Genomic DNA, 17,986 nt, shown 5'->3' with positions numbered 1-17,986 from the left:
ACCGTAGCTGAGAATTATACAAAATCCATCTTTCAGAGTGATCAGTGATGATAGTGAAGGAATCAGGATGAAGATGATACAGTCATGAGTAGTTACTTCTAATTATAGGAACCTCCCTGTAATAAATTCCTTTAAATTGGTGTGCACCTCATAGACACATACCAACTTCAAATCCAACTTAATTTTAACTAACTAGCTTTTACAAAGCGTTGACTTTCTTGTGGACCATTGTGTTCATAAGACTCATCTCAGAGGAAAGGGAAGATGCTTTCCACAAAAAGCTGGAATGTATTACAGATGCCAGTCTGACCTATGCCAGTCTGACCTACTGAGACATGTCTCTCTTTACTGTCTTCTTCGAGGTTTGTTTGAGTAAGTACAAAGTCATAAATAAATGGGGGTGATGCAACAAGAACTTTATAAAAAAATCTCCTCTAGAGACTTCTAAATGCCAATATCATTTGATCATTTTTAGGAGCTCTACAATTATTTCTGTTCCCTGTTTACTTAAAAATAAATGTCAAACTCATTTGAATCTGCTCCTTTAGAGAAAAGTGCTCTGGGTAGCTGCATAAGGCAAGGGCACGGTTAAATGTCAAATGTTATTCTGGGGCCAGCAGCATCAAATTATCTTTGTAGCAAACTTCAATAGTTGCAGGAATGCTGACTGTGGAAACCTCAGTGCACTCAGTGACACCACCATTTACTAAACCTCAAAGCACATGGGTCCACAGCGGGCTTTGTGAGAGGATTTCTTAGATTGGATTTAGCCTGATGGAGAGGTCTCATTTAAGCAGAGAGAAAAAGCCCGGGAATTCTAGTTCATAAAGATGTCCTAAACAGATGTGCATAATATAATGGTGTGTCCAAGCCAAATAAAATGTCTGTTTGGTGAAATGTAGACATCTAAAGCAGGGGGCCACCACCACTTCAATCAAATGGATCCCAAAGACAGTTGGTCTTTTTCTAATCTAAGGATTTAGGATATTCTGGGTTATTTTGCATCAGCCTAAGTTCTTGCCCCGACACAGGCAAAATCCACATCAAGCCTGACTGACATTCATGATCACTCTTACACAGGGACGTAGTAGCTTCAGCACCCAGTGGCAGCTCTCTCATCTTTTCTGTACGGTTGACTCAGGCTCTAGTGACAACTGGGTTTTCCACTATTCAAGGAAAATGAAAGGTTTCTGATTATTACCGCAGAGACCAAGACAGTCTATCAATTACCACTTAAATATTGGTGTTAATAGTTACTCAATGATACATGCCAGAACATAATTTCTAGCCTCCTTTCTCCCTCTGGACCTCTCTATAACTTAAGGGAGATGTAGACAATTAGCAAAGTCAGGTTGAAAACTGGTAAAGATATTCTAATGAATACCCTGGCTCTGACAGGCTGCAGGGCAAAGGATCAGAGTTAGGATTAGAACTAAAGCATCAAGGCTATATAAATGTGGTCCATGGTTTCTACTGAGCGGGCTGGAAGTGGGCCAACGATCTGAGCTGCCTCATGTCACAATTCTATTGTATGTTCACTCATTTAATCACAGTGGTGTATATTATCATCCTGGGTATACAGATTCACAAACAATACTACAAAACTACTACTACAAAAAACCAAACCAAACAACTACTACTACAAAAAAACAAACCAACCAACCAACCAAAAAACAAACAAACAAAAAAAAATCCAGCAAATTGCCTAAAGTTTTAGGACTATGATAATATGTCCTCCCAGATTTACTTTCATAGCACTTGCAATAGGCAAAGACTTTCTCTCAAAAGAAAGTTATAGTTTCTGGGAATGTTCTAACCCTCGTTACTGATAACTGCAATGACAATATTATTTTAAATAGTGTTTTTGTAAGCTAAGCATAGAATTTGGCATTGGAAAAGATGATTGTCCGACTCTTAAGATAATTTTAACTGCAAAATAACATATTTAAGATACTATTTATTTATTCTTTGAACATTTTTATGCATGTATGCATGTATCTTCAGCATATCTATGGCTGTAGTTGTGGCCAAATAGTTCAAGTGACAGACAAGAAAATGGCTTTACGAAGAATGTTGGTCTTTGCGGAGTACATTGCTGTCAGACAACACAGGTGTTCCATGTAGTAATCAAAAGAGAGTAATAAGGATTTCCATGTCTTCCAACATTAGTCATTTTTCTGTGATAGGACTCTCAAATGCCTCTTTCAATCATTTAAAGACATCAGGTAAGAAGTGTTATCTAAGAGTTGCTCTGTGGCACTACAGCAAACCAGAATAAATTCCCCCCTCCCTGTTTTGGTGGCCTCAAATCTACTGTCATTCTTAATCTTTATTGTTTCTCAAGAAAGAAGTGTGAATTCTTAAGGATGTGTAGGTCACTACTGTTATGTTCCCACTCAGTTTTAGCCCATGAGTGGCTGACATAAGATGCAAATACTTTGGTGCTGGGTGGAATTGTGTGCTGTCTGCGCATCCTTCATCGTTATGCAGAGGGTCCAACAGGTGGGAAGTGTGCAGAGGAAACAGGAGTGGCCTTGAGTTGGTAAATGCAGATAACATGTAATATGTATTCTTGACCATCAGAGCAATGACCACACTATCACAACACCCTCTAATTTGTACATGATTGGAACTTTTTCCTGAAGTGCATCATGAAGACACACATTCTTTTCTTAGACACAGCCCTTCTGTGTTTTATATCCTGCATCTGACCAGGCTTTACCATCTTTCCAGCTTCCCACTCAAACAATACTATGTCTGCCCTGCCTTACTGGGATATCCTCCTAAGTGAATCTCTGGATTTTAATCTTGCCCACCCCCCCCCCATTTAATCTTTACATATAGCTGGAGTAATGTTTTAAAGCACAGTAGTGGTTATCTTTGACATCTTAGATCCAAATTCCTTGTAATTAAATCTGAGTTTTTGCTAAGCTATTTATGTCTTCATCAAAGATCCCAATATTCTGTCCCTACATACTACCCAGAATGCTTACCCACAGCCATCCCTCTCTTCAGTCAGTCCTCTGCTTAAACATCATTCCTTCTACAGGCCACACCTAGCTACCCAATCTAAATGACCCCCTAGAAATATACACATGTGTGCCCACAGATACCTTCCTTAGCTTTATTTTTCTTAATAGCCCTCATTACTATCAGATATTACAACTTCATCTGTTTTCTGATTATTTGACCTTGACTGAAGCTCAATGAATTATTTTTGCTTTCCCAGGTCTTAACAATAATAGGTATATATACTAAGACTTCACTAGATATTTATTTACTAAATGAATAATTGGCATTGTCCCAAGTGGGTTAAATTTGCAGTTTGAAAAATTGCAGAGAGTTGAGCATTCTAGAGCAGGCAATTTCTCATGTCTAAAAGAGTTCTCTTTTATAAACAGGGCCCTTGATAATCCCTGACAGTGTTTTCCTACTGACTGGGAGAGAGGGATGTGAATAGAATAATGGATGTCAGAGTGCATGTTAATGTAAACACACTCAGTGCTTATGTTACTAATAATTGGCATGCTGATGAAAAAGGGCTTATAGGTCTCCTGAGTAGGACACACTTTATGTTTAACAGGCATATTCTGTACGAGGCAATGCCATTTGTGTAAGTAAACAGGCTCATGAATAGGTTACTGCTTTGAAACTCCTCATCTCCCCTGATTGATGAGGCCTGGTATTTCAGGGTGTGTCCTAATATCCCTAGAACCATCATGGAGGTGAGAGGTGGTGGGCCATATTGCTATGGTAGAATGCCTAATTTTCAGGCAATTGAGTTCTTTGTAATTTCCACTTTGAAGCAGGAAATGAAAACATACGTAGAATTTTTAGAACAGACTCAGAATAAAACTTAAGTGTTAAGAGGATGAATCACTAATTGCTAATTATGGTATAAAGCAAAAGGTGCACTCAGGTAAGAAAGTAGAAATGCTGTTTCCCACAGGGAGCAGGGTTGCCTTAAATGTCAATATTCTTAGGCTGATCCAGGCTACAACCAGGTCTACTTTGTGCCTTTTCCCAGTTCTTCTCTGGAGGTTTCTTTGGTTGCCATGGGCAATTTTCCATGCTGCAAGGTGAATGGAAACCTCTCATGGATCATGGGTCACTCTTCCCACACAACAAACTTGCTATTTTCTTGCCCCTTTGAGTCTGAAAGAAGTGAAGTCTACCTTATAAGGTAGGAATCACTCAGTCACCTAATGACTTCTCATCTCAGGTTTTTATAGATCAAGCAGATTCAGAGACAGTGTCAAGTAAACTCCAATGAGTTTAAGGCCAGAATGGTCAGCTCTAACTCATGACACTTACAAACACTTCTCTTCTTAGGTTCCTTGATTTTAGGGCTTGATTACTGGGCTTCTGTCTTCCACTTCTTGCTACTGCTCATACAGCAGAATTGGAGCCTGTAGGTTTCTATGATGCCTCAAAATCCATTAACAAAATAAGCCCATCAGTACTTAGATCCATGCTCCATCTCTCTACACCCACATCCCTTGCATGGGTCCCTACTTGTGAATATTGAACCCAAACTGCTACCGTCTTTCATAGTAAAGCAATGGTCCAGTGTCTCCACAAATAAGACATGAGACTTCCTGATGAGTTATCACTCCAAAGACTGCCTCTTGTTGGGTCTCCTCTGGTGTCCCTAACCATCTGCCATGGTTGCCCTTCACTCTCCAGGTGCTGGCCTCTGTGTTCACTGGCATGAGGTGGTTGTTCAGGAGCCTTCCTGCCTGCCCCTCACTCTTTTCCTCCTTTTCAGGAAGGCCAGTTGTAATACTCAGCACTTAAAAAAACCTTTGGAGAAAGGCATCCTTCTAGGCACATGAATTACCTAACAAAAAGCATCCCCTCTGGAATGAACCAAAGGCCTCTATGCCTGGGCAGCTTTCAAACACAAGGCTCAGCTAACAGTCTTGGCTAATCTAACTTGCATATCCTCAGCTGGTACCTAACATATCCAAGCACACCTCTTGCTCTGCTTTATAAATTACTGAATAGCCATCCAACCACACATCTACCTCCGCTTATAAATGGTTCAGGAGTGACCAGGGACCGCACAGAGATGGGCTTTGCTGGTTTGGAGAATGTTTCTCATTGCCCTGTACTAATTTTGACCTTGAATTATGTCTTGTGTCCTTGCTTTCCTGTCTTCCAGTTTCTAGCTAATTTCTCATGAACTCTCATATTTAACCCAATAGTAGGGGGGGAAAAAAAGTAAAAGTAACACTATATCCTAAAATAACTTAGAATAGTGCTAATTATATAACATCTCCCCATTCATTCTCTCAAATACTTAGATGAAAGAAAGTGCTAGTATTTTCAGCAAAGTTTACCACCTGGCTGATGACAATGCTTTGTCTCAGCTTGTTCTCTCTCTCTCTTTTATTTAGCTGATACTTGCTCTTCTTTAGCATTTCCTCCAAGTTCCAAAGTTGTCTCTCTCTCTCTCTCTCTCTCTGTGTGTGTGTGTATGTGTGTGTGTTTTGTTTGTTTGCTTGTTTTTTGAGACAGGGTTTCTCTGTGTAGCCCTGGCTGTCCTGGAACTCACTCTGTAGACCAGGCTGGCCTCAAACTCAGAAATCCGCCTGCCTCTGCCTCCCAAGTGCTGGGATTAAAGGCGCCACCACTGTCTGGCTGTTTTGTTTTGTTTGTTTGTTTGAGTGTGTGTGTTTACTGCATCCTTTCCTCCAGTGCTCCTCTTGGGCCACAGGTGCAAAGATTCAAGAATGGAGTTTCCTAACATGTTTTTTTTTTTTTTTTTTTTTTTTTTTTTTTTTTTTTTTTTTAAATTTCAGACTTGAGCCAAATTTGTTATTCCAGATTTCACTCAGAATAAAATGAATGTATGAAGTTTCTCTAAGTAAGCAGCCAGAGAGACAATTAGAGAGGAGGGCATAAGAATGAGAAGTTGAGACAAGAAGAGCCTGGCATCCTAGCTCTGCCAAAAAGGCAACTGTAGCCAGGAAGATCCATCAGGGACAAAGACAGAGAGGTGGGATTTGAAAAAGTTGAACCATATGGCACTGAGTTTTTGAAGAGTAGCCAAAGGGAATCTAGTTTTTCTTGAAATTATAGGCTATGGAATTTTAATGTAATATGTAAACTTCTATTATATATATGTATATACATTATATATAATGCATGTATGTGTATATACATATAAATACCATATAAGTAATGAATTTTTTCTTGTCCCTTAAGATGAGAGATATGCCTTTACTCATAAATATATATATGAATATATACACATATATGTTTGTGCATGTGTGAATGTGTTTACTATCTAAACTGGCAAGCCACTGACGCTTTGCATATTACTTTATGGAAATGAAAGAATTTTTTTCTGTGAGGACCTTAGTAGATGATCAGGGGAGAATTTTTTTCTTTTTACAGCTAAATGTTTGTATGACAACTTCAGTACAGAGCTCGCGAGTCCTTCAGAGAAATTTTATAGCCATCAGATATGTAGCACACAGCACACATACATACTCATATCAAAATGCACACATAGCTGGAGATGACAAATGCATACATACATAAATGTAAAACAGTGGTAGAGCTTGAACAAGATGCCTGCCCAGTGTTCTTTAGTTTAAAACACATTCAACTCCTTTGAGACCCCTCTGTGCTAAGATCAAAGCCTGATTTGTTTTGCCTTTTTTTAGACACACACACAAAAAAAAGGCTTACTAAATAGCAGCCATTTCTCTGGGGTGCCTTTCTTCTCTGGGGTACTGTGGAAGGAAGTTGGAAAAGTTTCAGAGAAAGCTTATCTGCATTCTTAAACCCCAGCTGGGGATGGATTCTCTGTGTGTGAAGAAATGAGCTTGAACCCATTAATTGTGTTAGTATTCTCAGGCTTCGTCTTGTGTTGTTCCCCTGGATAACTTCCTCTCACTTTACCCACTGGCCCAGGAGGAAGGATGGCTGGTACCTACAGTTTCCTTGAGTTTTCCTCTCCTTGCTGCATAGGATACATAAAGACTTAGCATTATTTTCTAGGCAGTGCGGTAGTCACAGAGTGGCTTACTTACTTGTGTTTATCTTCTGGAGTGAAATGTGCTTTTCCAGTTGTCTGCGGAGTTTCACCTCTGCTCCATATTTTCCCGTGGTCCCATTGTCAGCCAGGATGAAGTGGGAGTGCATGCTATTGAGAACCGTGAGCTTGCTCATCGGGTTGGACATGGTCTGGTATGGTCGGACTACCTACAGGCAGCAAAAGGAATGCAAAGTCAGAAAGGAGGAAACAAGATGTGAGGTGGAGGATGAGAGACATTGAAAGAAGGCATGGTGGTTCTCTGGTAGGAAGTCTATGCTTAAAGAACCAGTCCTTACCAAATCTGAGCTTATGCCTTCATTGTGTTAAATACCTATGTGCTGATGACTGTTTAAGTTAGATTGATATTTTGTTACTGAGCCAAACATAAGTTTTTAAGTTTAACCAAGATGTTTCTTTCTTTCTTCACTTTCCACCCCAATATCAGACCCCTTTTTCCTCCCAGTCCCTACCTCACATGGCCCTTCCCCCAAGCTTCTCCCTTCAAACTCCTCCTCTAAGAAGAGGGAGGCGCCCCTGGGTATCATCCCACCCTGGCATATCAAATCACTGCAGGACTAGGTATAGTCTCTCCCACTGAGGCCAGACAGATTGGCTCAGTTAGGGGAATATGTTGTACCTCACTTAGGAACCAGAAGCTCTGTTACTTAAAACCAACACTATCCTTGATAGTACAAAACAGCTTGAATATAAAATAACAGTCTTGTGAGATGAAAATAAACCAGGCCTAAGACTTTATCTCTATTGTGTTCCTTCACTCCCATTTTGATTTTTAATTTCAATAATGAATTGCACTCTGTAAAAGTAGAGCAATTTCAATACAATCTTTGACAATTTTTTTTTTGCTATCAAAACCATATCCATCATGAGCTAGCGGCTTTTCATACAGCATATGCATTCCATGTTATAATCCTACGTTACACATTATGTTTAATTTTTAGATTGGAAAGTAAAGAACTAGATAGGCAAGTTATCAGAAAATTTAGACAAATAATCAGAACTTACATCCAAGCCCGATTCAAAACTCTGAGATTATTATTATTATTTTCCCCCTGCTTAGAAAAAAAATCAGACACACAGTATATTGGCAAACTATTGCTAAAATATCTAGGGTGGCGCTTCAGCTGGAGAGGGTGAAGAGAAGCCATTGAGAAGGCTCATTGTTACACAAAATCACTGAAATTGACAGGACGGAAATAGATGCTACTGAGCTCTTAGTTTTGTGCCTTTGCATAGTGCATCCATTAATTATACAGATGAGATGCACTTGCCTCTTCCAGCATGTAATAACTCACCATACAATAGAAGAGTAAGATTGAGTCGTCATTAAACACATTACAGAGTGATTTAGTGAGGGCAGTTTTCAATTGTGAAGAGCTAATGTAAGTCATTTTTTAGACCTTGATCCTGATTCAAAACCCACAGTCCAGTGTGCCTGGAAGATGAAATGTTCTCAGTAAACTGAACGAATAGGCAAACCTGAGATAGGCATGCTTTTGTTCAAACCTGGAAAGGCATTGGATCCTTTCTTTACAGAATTGTTAGGGAACTGAGCTCATTTACATTTAAAATATGTATATGATTCTGAGCTTTTGAAATGGTTTTCAGTCCTGTTCTATGTGTTCCGGTTTTTAAATATAGCATTGATATGATGCCAACACAGAGTTTTGTTTCAATCGCTCCTTGTTGATTTTGAAATCTGATAAGCTTGGTTATTGCCTTTGATAACCCCGTGGGCAGTGGTCAATTGCTGCCTTGTCCAGAAGAGTGAGTGGGATTCTTCCAAAATGGAGAGGCCTGTATTGCAAAGCCTGTTCTGCACTCCCTAGCACTGGATAAAGAATGGGTGGCTTGTGGTTGAAATTCCCATTCGTTGCAACTCATAATTGATCATAAAACATTCATCCTACAGGGGAGTGCATGCTAGTAAATATTAATGCTTTGCTGAAAGGCTGAGCAGAAAGACTTTCTCCTCCTCTGAAAGAGCCTCTGCACTGTGCATTGGGCACAGAAAAATGCTTCAGTTCCTGTGCTGATTTTCAGTGGCAGGTCCTGAGGGCACAGTGCCAAGGGGGTGGGAAGGGCACAGCAGCTCTATGAGGGGAAAGGGAGACTGGAGTTTTGGAGATTAAATGATGTGTGACAGTGGACTTTCGTCATTTGTGCTGGTTTCCTGTCTATCTGTTCCCTCCCTTCCTTCCTTCCTTCCTTCCTTCCTTCCTTCCTTCCTTCCTTCCTTCCCCCCTTTAATTTCTTAATCTATTTAAAGACTATTAATAAAAGTAAAATTTTCTAATGGGGGGGAAAGGAATGAAAATCATTGGGAACTCAACTGAGTAGTTCATCAGAAAGAGAAGGTAATTTCATTGTCCACCTAGGTGCTTCAGTCTCCAGACTTGTGACAACCCTCTCTTGTGAAACATAGCTCCGCAGTGCCTAGAGGATGCTGGACGCTGTATTGGCCAAGGCAAAACTGTCAAATTTGGATTTCTTCATTATACAAATCCCTTTTCTTTTGATCTTATGTGAAGCAAGTTATAGGTTGCCATATTTTGGCAGAGAGGTTGTCTGCTGAACAATAGAGGATAGAAATCTGAAAAATGAGTAAAATTCCCCAGTATTTCTGTCCTCCTTAGAGGAAGATTTACAGAGTCCTGGAACATCCCCAACCACATAAATCAAGGATGGAATTGCAGTTCTGTCTATGGCTATTGGAACCTGAATCTCTTAATTTGTAAAAATGGACATGATAAAACTACTGACCTCAGGGGGGACTGGTTTAGATTACATGTGCAAAGTACCAGGCACCATGCCCAGCTCCTAGCAAGTATTGTAGAATATTAATTCTTTGTCCTGCTCTACTCTGTCTTACCAACTATATGCTTCCAGTTGTAAAACAGCAATCAGAACATAATGTGGGACAGACCACTTGCCTTTGTTTTACCCAAGAGATTTAGATCAACGTAAAGCAAGGGGAGAAAATCAACCATCTGCTGACAAAATGTGCAAAGTATGATTTGTTGCATCCCTCTAGGCATCTAAGAAGATGATGGCTTGGCTTGGAACTATTTGTTGATTAACTGAAACTTTGGAAATAACTTCCATCCTTCCGAGAAACATATTTTCATCTAACTTGCCTACGAAATCCACTTAATATTCCTCATTACGAACATGCCTGCAGTCTTTTTCTATTCAAGTTGCAGTCTGTATATATACAAAGATTTCCTGATCCTTCTTGTGTGTTTTCCAAATTGAACAAACATTGCTTTTTCAACAGCAGGAATACAAATGAACTTCTCCTTCCGACAGGTTTTGGGGGCAGCACAGCCATTTTTGCTGTTAAGAGCTTATAGGGGGAGGGAGGATGGCTGTCATTGGAAGTGTATGCTGTTGAGTGTGTTGGTGATGTTTTCATGGTACACTGGGTGACTGTGCATGCTTCTCAGTGGGGGACTTTGGGAGACAGGTAAGTCACAAAGCCTCATAGCCTCCACCAGGCAAGGTGTTCACCTTTTCTTCCTAAAAGGACAGAAAAATGGAGGTCACATACTCCTTTTTGGAAGAACCAGAAAGCAGACACCCATACAATTTCTTGTGTTTCATTTTTGAGATTATAATCTGAACTGAAGAATGTTGAGTAGTGTCTCAAAGGCCTTTTAATTGGTCTTCATGATGAGCAAGTAAATCAACTTGGAAATAGACTTTAGAACCTTTCTATTCTCTGGCCATCATTGATGACAGTGCATGTAAGTGATGCATTTCTTTCTTGCCCCTAAGAGTAAGTGAGAATATACCATTAATCATTAACCCATTGCATACCATTTAGTATTACACTGGGTGTTTGATAGAAATCTGGTTCATGCCATTATACACCTTAGTTATGAAACAGCATTTCTGTGGAGTGGGGATCTTGCATGGGTTTATACAAGGCATCAGCAGAAAGCATCCTTGATAAATTGTTCATAGACTGATACAGTTTTAATCTGTGCCCAGGCTTAAATTAGCCATTTACAGTTTGGTCTAGAATAGCTGTTGGAGTCTTTCTATGTATTTCCGGGCATGCCTTGGTCTCATTTAGAAGCATTTCAGGATATCAGCATATAGGGGCTATAGTTTGGTTTATATAGCTACTACCTTGTAACCCTGGGCAGATATCTGAGTTCCTTGCTCATTAATTCATAAACTTTTTAAGGAAATGCAGTCTGTGATGGATATGCTAACTTGAGCACATGTGTGATCAAGATACTGTGTCCTAATAAATAAATGTTCAAGATGTGCTAAGTTTTCTTATCTGTAAAGTACAGGACTTAAAATTTCTGGAAGCTTCTCGGCTCTAATTCCTGAGTCTGTCTAAACTGCACTAAAAGCACACTTCTTAATTCAAATCAGTGCTGAACAATGACTTAAGATGGGTGTTGGCTACAAAAGTCAAGTCTCACCCTTTCTTTTGCATGGAAACCTTTTCCCTCTTCTGGTGCCTTGTGCAGTGCATTGCCAATTTGCTCACCTGAGATTCCTCTTCCTAACAGAATTGAGTTGGGCTAAATTAGATTTCTATGCCATCAATCAGAGGCCCTTTGCAGTTCCAAATCCAATTCTTAGTGACTTGTGTATTGACATGGTCCAGGCAAGCAGCAGAGTAGGGCACGCATGGCTTGAATGGTCATCTCCTTCTAAGAGCAATATAGCTTTAATGTAGACCGGAAGAACGTGAGCATTCATTGACCGTGTCTAGCATGCCCTGCATGGTGAGGACAAGGTCTCAGGAAGTGGTGTTCTGTGTTTATTTCATCCAGGGAACTATAAGGCTTTGAGATGTCAGGAGTCTTGGCCAAATCTGTTCCATCAGCACTGTGTCAATCTGAAGTTTCTATATAAGTCAGTGCACGTTAGGAAGGAAAACCAAGAACCATCTCATTTTAAATTCATAGAGGATACTGTGGTTGGCTTTTTGGCTGTGCACTTTGTTAATGCCTCATCTGACTTTGGAATCCGTCAGACAGCTGAGTACACTGTTTCCAGTTGCGCTATCTAGAACGGCTATGGTTATATGGGGGTAAAAAAAAAGGTACTAGCGGGGAGCCAGATGTGGCTGCACTTTGGTGAGAGAGAAATAAAAGGTGTATGTAAATTATCTAAGGATTTGGCATCCCTGTCTGCTGGGGAAAAGGGGTACTGCTGAGAGGCAGGAAACAACCTTTGCCTCACAGACAAAGGAGCAGGGGACTGAGAGAATTAGAGGAGAAAAAGAAAGGCTTCCGCATGCCTTCACCATTAGAGAGGTGTGGCCAGCAAGAGTAGCGGTGTTTATCCAAGTGCAGCTCTTAAGCTTAGGAGTCAAAGGAAATGACCCTGAAACCCAGGTGCTACCTTGAGGCTCAGAGGTCCACACAAGGAGCCGGTAAAAACCTATGGACCCGTTTCAAAGAGCGCTCAGATCCCTGAGCTGTGGGATCCACACTAAAAGCCATGGGTCTATCAATTTCATCTTTCTGCAACACTTTGAAAAGACGTGTCCCCTCGGTGAGTGTCGCACAGAGTGTTTGTGGCCCTCGCTTCACATTTTACACTTGAATAGTCTCACTTCCCTTTAGCCCATCCTGAGGGGAGCCAGCTACTAGCAGCAAGAAAGGGCTCTGAAGAGGTTCCTGTATCCAGCTGTCACAGGGGCCCTGATGGGGGTGGATTTAAACCAGAACCGGAAGTTTTTTGAAACTCTTCTCTCGATCTAGATTGGGTGCAATGACTCACTTCTAAGGGATAGTATACTACTGAGTGCGTGTAACCGTAAAAGGAGTTTCTCTGAACTTTCTTTCTGTCAGCTCATTTACTCCAGAGGAAGCTGGTGTCAAGTTGGGAAGGTGGTTTCACGACTCTGTGAAGAGATCCACGTGACAAGTAACGACAAATAGCAACAGGCTAGGAAGTGAGCTATGAAGAGAGCATCGTAGCCAGCCTCAGACCATGGAGCTGCCCAACTATCATGTGACTGTCACCTCAAGAGACCTAAGCTTCACAGGTAAGCCATTTAGAAATTCCTCCGCCAATGACAGAAATCAGTCTGTTACTTATCAGCCATTAAGTCTGAAGGTCGTTTTTTATTCATCCATAGATGAAACTATCTTGTATTAGTATTGCCTTTCTTTGAGATTTTTGAAATATACCTTTTCCTCCTTTTCTGGACTGGTTGTTGTAAATAATCTCATGACTGCTGGTACCCGCTGCCTCTAGGCATGAGCCCACTGTGGTGCCTTTAATTCATGCCCTGCGGGTTTGGTCAGTTTGGATGTGTGTTCCTGGGTGATTAGCATCCTGCAGCCTCTTAACAGTGCTCACTGGAATCCTTCCTCCTCTACTTGGCAGATGATCTGACTTCTGTTCTCACTAGTTGGCTAGGGTAACCCTACGCATTATATATTTTCTGTACCTCTATATAAATCGAGGCTAGTTGTAAAATCAACTTGTTAAGATAAAATCCCCCACATGCAATGGTTCAACTTGTGATTTTTTTTTCAACTTTAGAATGGTATAAAAAACAATACCTATTCAATAGAAACTACTAAGTTTGCTCTTTTTCTAGGTTAGTAATTTTCTGTTATGATTTGTATGTTTGTAGTAGCAGAAAAACATAGCATCCAGGTGTTCATATGATTAGAAAGGTGATTGGTTTAGTACTCCACTGTGTACTGTGGCCAGTAAACTATATGAACTATTTAGCATTTTACTTCAAAATAGGCTCAACTGTAGCTTAATTTCATTATCCTGAGCAGTTCAAGGTTGACTGGCCTAAACTATGATGTCCATTAGGGTAGACATATTAAATGCATTTCATTTAATATACATACATTTAACGTACATAACCCCACCATAACTGCCACAGTCTGTACTCTAAAGAGTAGCTGAGACACAAACCTTAAAGAACCATGCACTCAAATCAATGATAGCTGTTATGATAGAAATACAATACTGATTGATGGGTAATCTATTTTCCTTATTCCCTGAAGCATCAATACCATGGGTTGTTTAATCCTTTACATCCTAATTCCCATAGACTACCCATCTTAATTCCATGTTCCCCGAAACATCAATATCATCTATGATGCTTTCATCTTGCACATTGACTCCTGTGGTCAGCCCATCTCTCCTTGGGTCTATCTATGTTACTTTTCTTCTTGTGAGCAGGCTTGCCTTTTTGTTACTCCACTAAAGCAGTTTTGACCAGTGATATCTTAAGAGTCCCAAGTCCTCACCATTCTCAGTTTGTCAGTAGCATGGGGCTCCCTTTCCAAAGCACAGACTTCTCTGGGTTTCCATAACCCACTGCTCAGTTCTATATCTCAGCCATTTTGCTGGTTCTTCCCTCTACTTGGCTATTAAATTGTGGAGATCGTCAGGGCCTCAGCTTTCTCTCCCTTATTGTCACCTTCCCATGTCGATGCCAGCCACTGGGATGGCCTGATTGTCATCTATCCGTGATAACTTCCAAATCTAAGCTTGTAGGCCAGTCTTTCTGCTTCTTTCTCATATGCTGAGTAGCGTTCCAGAAATTCTCTTGGAAATATCTCAAAGAAACTTTAAAGTGAACACTCCCAAGTCCAAACTCATCATTACTGTCACCAAAACTGCCTCTTTGAAGTAAGGGACTCTAATTGCTGCCATGGCAGTTTGCCCAGAATCAGTGTGGTCCCAGCTCAGCAAGCATTGGCTCTGTCCTGTATAACTAACAGATGTAGGTGGGTTTCCTTGCTTCTGAACTTTTCCTCTAGCATCCTCTGGGTACATCTTATCTAACAAAGTCCAACAAATCCCATGCTGAGGCCACTGTTGGGATTTTTTTTTTTTTTTTTTTTTTGAGTTTACAATATGAAGTCATATTTGGCTTGCCCTCAGGATAACTGACAAATGTGCTGAGTTGCTAAGTACATCCAATTTAGCAATCAATTGTATTACTGACCTTGGCTTAAAATGCAAAGATAGCATTAAAAAAGACACATTTCTAAGAATTCTTCAAAGCTATAAAAGCACCAGGAGATGAACTTTTAATTTATTGATGTACAACATTGAATAGGAAGATAGTTTAGTAATTATATTGTCAGAAAATTACAAAACATAATGTTCATCCTTAAGTGAAAATGAAAACATACCTTTGCTTCTGATTATGGATATTTAATTTGGTATATGTCTGGTTAATCTGAGTTGGCTAGAGAGAAAGATTTTAGAAAATTTTAAGTTACCTTTTATAATTCTGGTTAAGTTGTTTTCTAAAAGTAAGGAATATAAATTTAAAATGTGTTAAGTGAAAATCAGAATTTGCTAGAAGTTCTTTCCTGACTTCACACTCCTGGTACTTTTATAATTATCTGTTTAAGCCAAGATTTTTTTTTCAGGACAATGAAGAGTTTTAGTTATCATCTACTGAGTATATTTTTTAGTTTATCTTGTAGGTGCTGTGATATTTATCAGTGTCCCTAATAACAGCCAAAAAAATTCCACTGTTGAGTATTTTTTCAGATCCCTCGATATAATAAATATAACAGTGGTCTCTGGAAAGGGTTGAACTTTTGGTTTTAGTTCATGGTTTGTTTACTTAACCCTGCAAAGCTATTTCATTTCAGGGCATACTCAATAAATTACAGTTAGTATCATCACTATTATACCTAGGGAAGCTGTGGCAACAGAGAAACTATTTCTATAATTTACCTAGAGATAAAGAAATGATAACATGAAGCATTCACATGTTCTACCAATGCCTTGCATCCTTATGCACAGTATTCCGTTGAGGTTTACCAACAAACTAAGCCAAATTGTATTTTCGAGGCACTCTTACATCGATGAACTAAAATTTATGTTCCCTCCCACCCCAATTCTAACATTGAAATCCTAATCTGCAAGGTGATGGTGTTCAGAGGTGAGGTCTCTAGGAGCTCATTATGTCATGAGGGTTGAACCCTTAAGTATGGAGTCTACTTGAATTAAAATCCTAATAAAGAGAGAGACCCCGGAGAGAGCCCCAGTGTCTTCCCTCAGGTAAGGTCCCAGTGGAGAGGACCCCTGCGGCCACAGAACTTCAGCTGTGTTTAGAGATGGAATTGTCATAAAGTGGGGAGTGAAGAGAGCTATCATTACATTTTTCTGTATTTCCCCACGAAGTCTAGACTCCATCATTCCCAATTCATCTTCATTATGGATCATTTATTAATAGTGAGGATCTGGAATGAGTTCTAAGCATTCTGCCCCTGATATATGCTGCCCAGGCTTTTATCAAATTTGAAATTCTCCAGCACCATATCTGGCTTTGTCTTTTAGTAAGAATAGTACTTTTACTCTCATGAAAAACTTGGAAAACAAACACTATTATAACAAAAGAGTCAAGTAAATTCTATGCATATTGCAGCTCATCAGATCAAAATTCAATAAACCTTGATGACAGATTTATTGACTAACTAGACTATAATTATATTTTCAGTGTACTATGCAACCTGCCATTTTAATTTCCATTGTAAAAAGAAATTTTGACTATATATCTTTTTAAAAATGTAATTGACTCATGAGTTGCTTATACATCCTAGTGGGGCTCAGCATGAATTTCTGTATGTGCGTATAGCACAGTTCAAACCCACTTCTTCCCTTTTTCAGAGATTCATTCTTCCTGATCTTAGTGGTCATTCTTACATTAACATTTGAAAAGCTTGTGCATATATGAAAAATCATTGTATGCTTGTTTGCCTGTGTCTTGTCTATTTTACCTGGTATCACCAACTCCATTTACTGTTAATGACAGGATCTCTTTTATGTTCAGGTAATATATATATATTGTTTATAAAATCTTTATTACATACATATACACACACATATATAACTTTATTCAATGATTTGTTGCTGGGCATCTGGGCTAATTCCTTATGTATTGTGATTAGTGTGGCAGGTTTTGGTGTGCTGATTTACCTTTCTTTGCATCTATACATAGAACTGGTATATCTATTTTTCATTTATGAGGAATCTCTATATTGTTCTGCATAATGGCTGGGATAATTTCCATTACCATCACCAATATATGAGTTTCATTTCTGTGTATTTTTGCCGGAATTTGTTATTTATTTTATAACACCTGTTTTCATTATAGTTGGGATTTATATTTTTCTGATGGCTAATGCCATGCAATGTTTCAGTATGTTAAATAACTAGTTTGTTTTTCCATTTTAGAGTTAGATTTGTTTAAATTGTTTTTAGTTTCTATATACTCCAGCACCTAATTCTTTGTCAGACAAGTAATGGCAAATATCTGTCTCATTCTGTATGTTGCTTCTTCATCCTGTTGCTTCTTGTGCTGTGCAGTCATGAGTTTGATTTCGTCCCAACTAGGAAAGCTTTACTTTTGTTTCCTGCCATTACAGGTCCTCTGCAGAAAACCACTGCCCCTCCAGGGGCCTTCAGGTGCTCTTTCTTTTTCAAGATCTAGTGGCTTCAGCTCTCACATAAGGCCTTACTTACCCCTCTCTTCTATTTCAATGGTTCTTTTCTTTTATTGAAAATAGATTCTTTTCTCATATCCTGATTACTGTTTCTCCTCCCTCTACTTCCCCCAGTTTCTCCCCACCTCCCCTTCCATCTGGTTCCATCTCAAGTACAGAGTGAGAGATACAATTCCAGTTTGAATCTTTTGGGAACATGCATCCTTTGTACAGTGAGCATTTTCAGTGCCCCTGTTAAGCATTGGTTACATGTGGAGATGTGGCATCTCTGTTCAGTTTTGTTGACCACTTGTCTCTTTCTTTGTCAATGCCATACTGTCTAGGACACTGCTGCTTCACAGTAGTTCTCGAAATCAGATATTGTGACATTTCCAGCTTTTTATCTCTCCAGGAATCTTTTGGCTTCCTGGTTTTGTATGGACTTTAGGGTCATTATTCCTAGTTCTCT

At 39.6% G+C, this 17,986-nt stretch overlaps 1 protein-coding gene across 18 annotated transcripts in view; it reads right to left on the bottom strand.

The window, feature by feature from the left end:
* Positions 1-17,986, bottom strand: part of Trpm3 (transient receptor potential cation channel subfamily M member 3) — a 514,024-nt gene that overhangs the window by 234,222 nt on the left and 261,816 nt on the right. For all 18 annotated transcript variants that reach the window (XM_076918422.1, XM_076918425.1, XM_076918437.1 and 15 more), the window contains exon 6: positions 7,044-7,215. In XM_076918422.1, the coding sequence (XP_076774537.1) occupies positions 7,044-7,215 (172 nt within the window). The remainder of the gene's footprint in view (positions 1-7,043; positions 7,216-17,986) is intronic.

This window comes from Arvicanthis niloticus, chromosome 1 (genome assembly GCF_011762505.2).
Source record: "Arvicanthis niloticus isolate mArvNil1 chromosome 1, mArvNil1.pat.X, whole genome shotgun sequence".
NCBI classification, from domain to species: Eukaryota; Metazoa; Chordata; class Mammalia; order Rodentia; family Muridae; genus Arvicanthis; species Arvicanthis niloticus.
The sequence above is the reverse complement of the archived record's forward strand: the minus strand, read 5'-3'. Positions and strand labels throughout refer to the sequence as shown.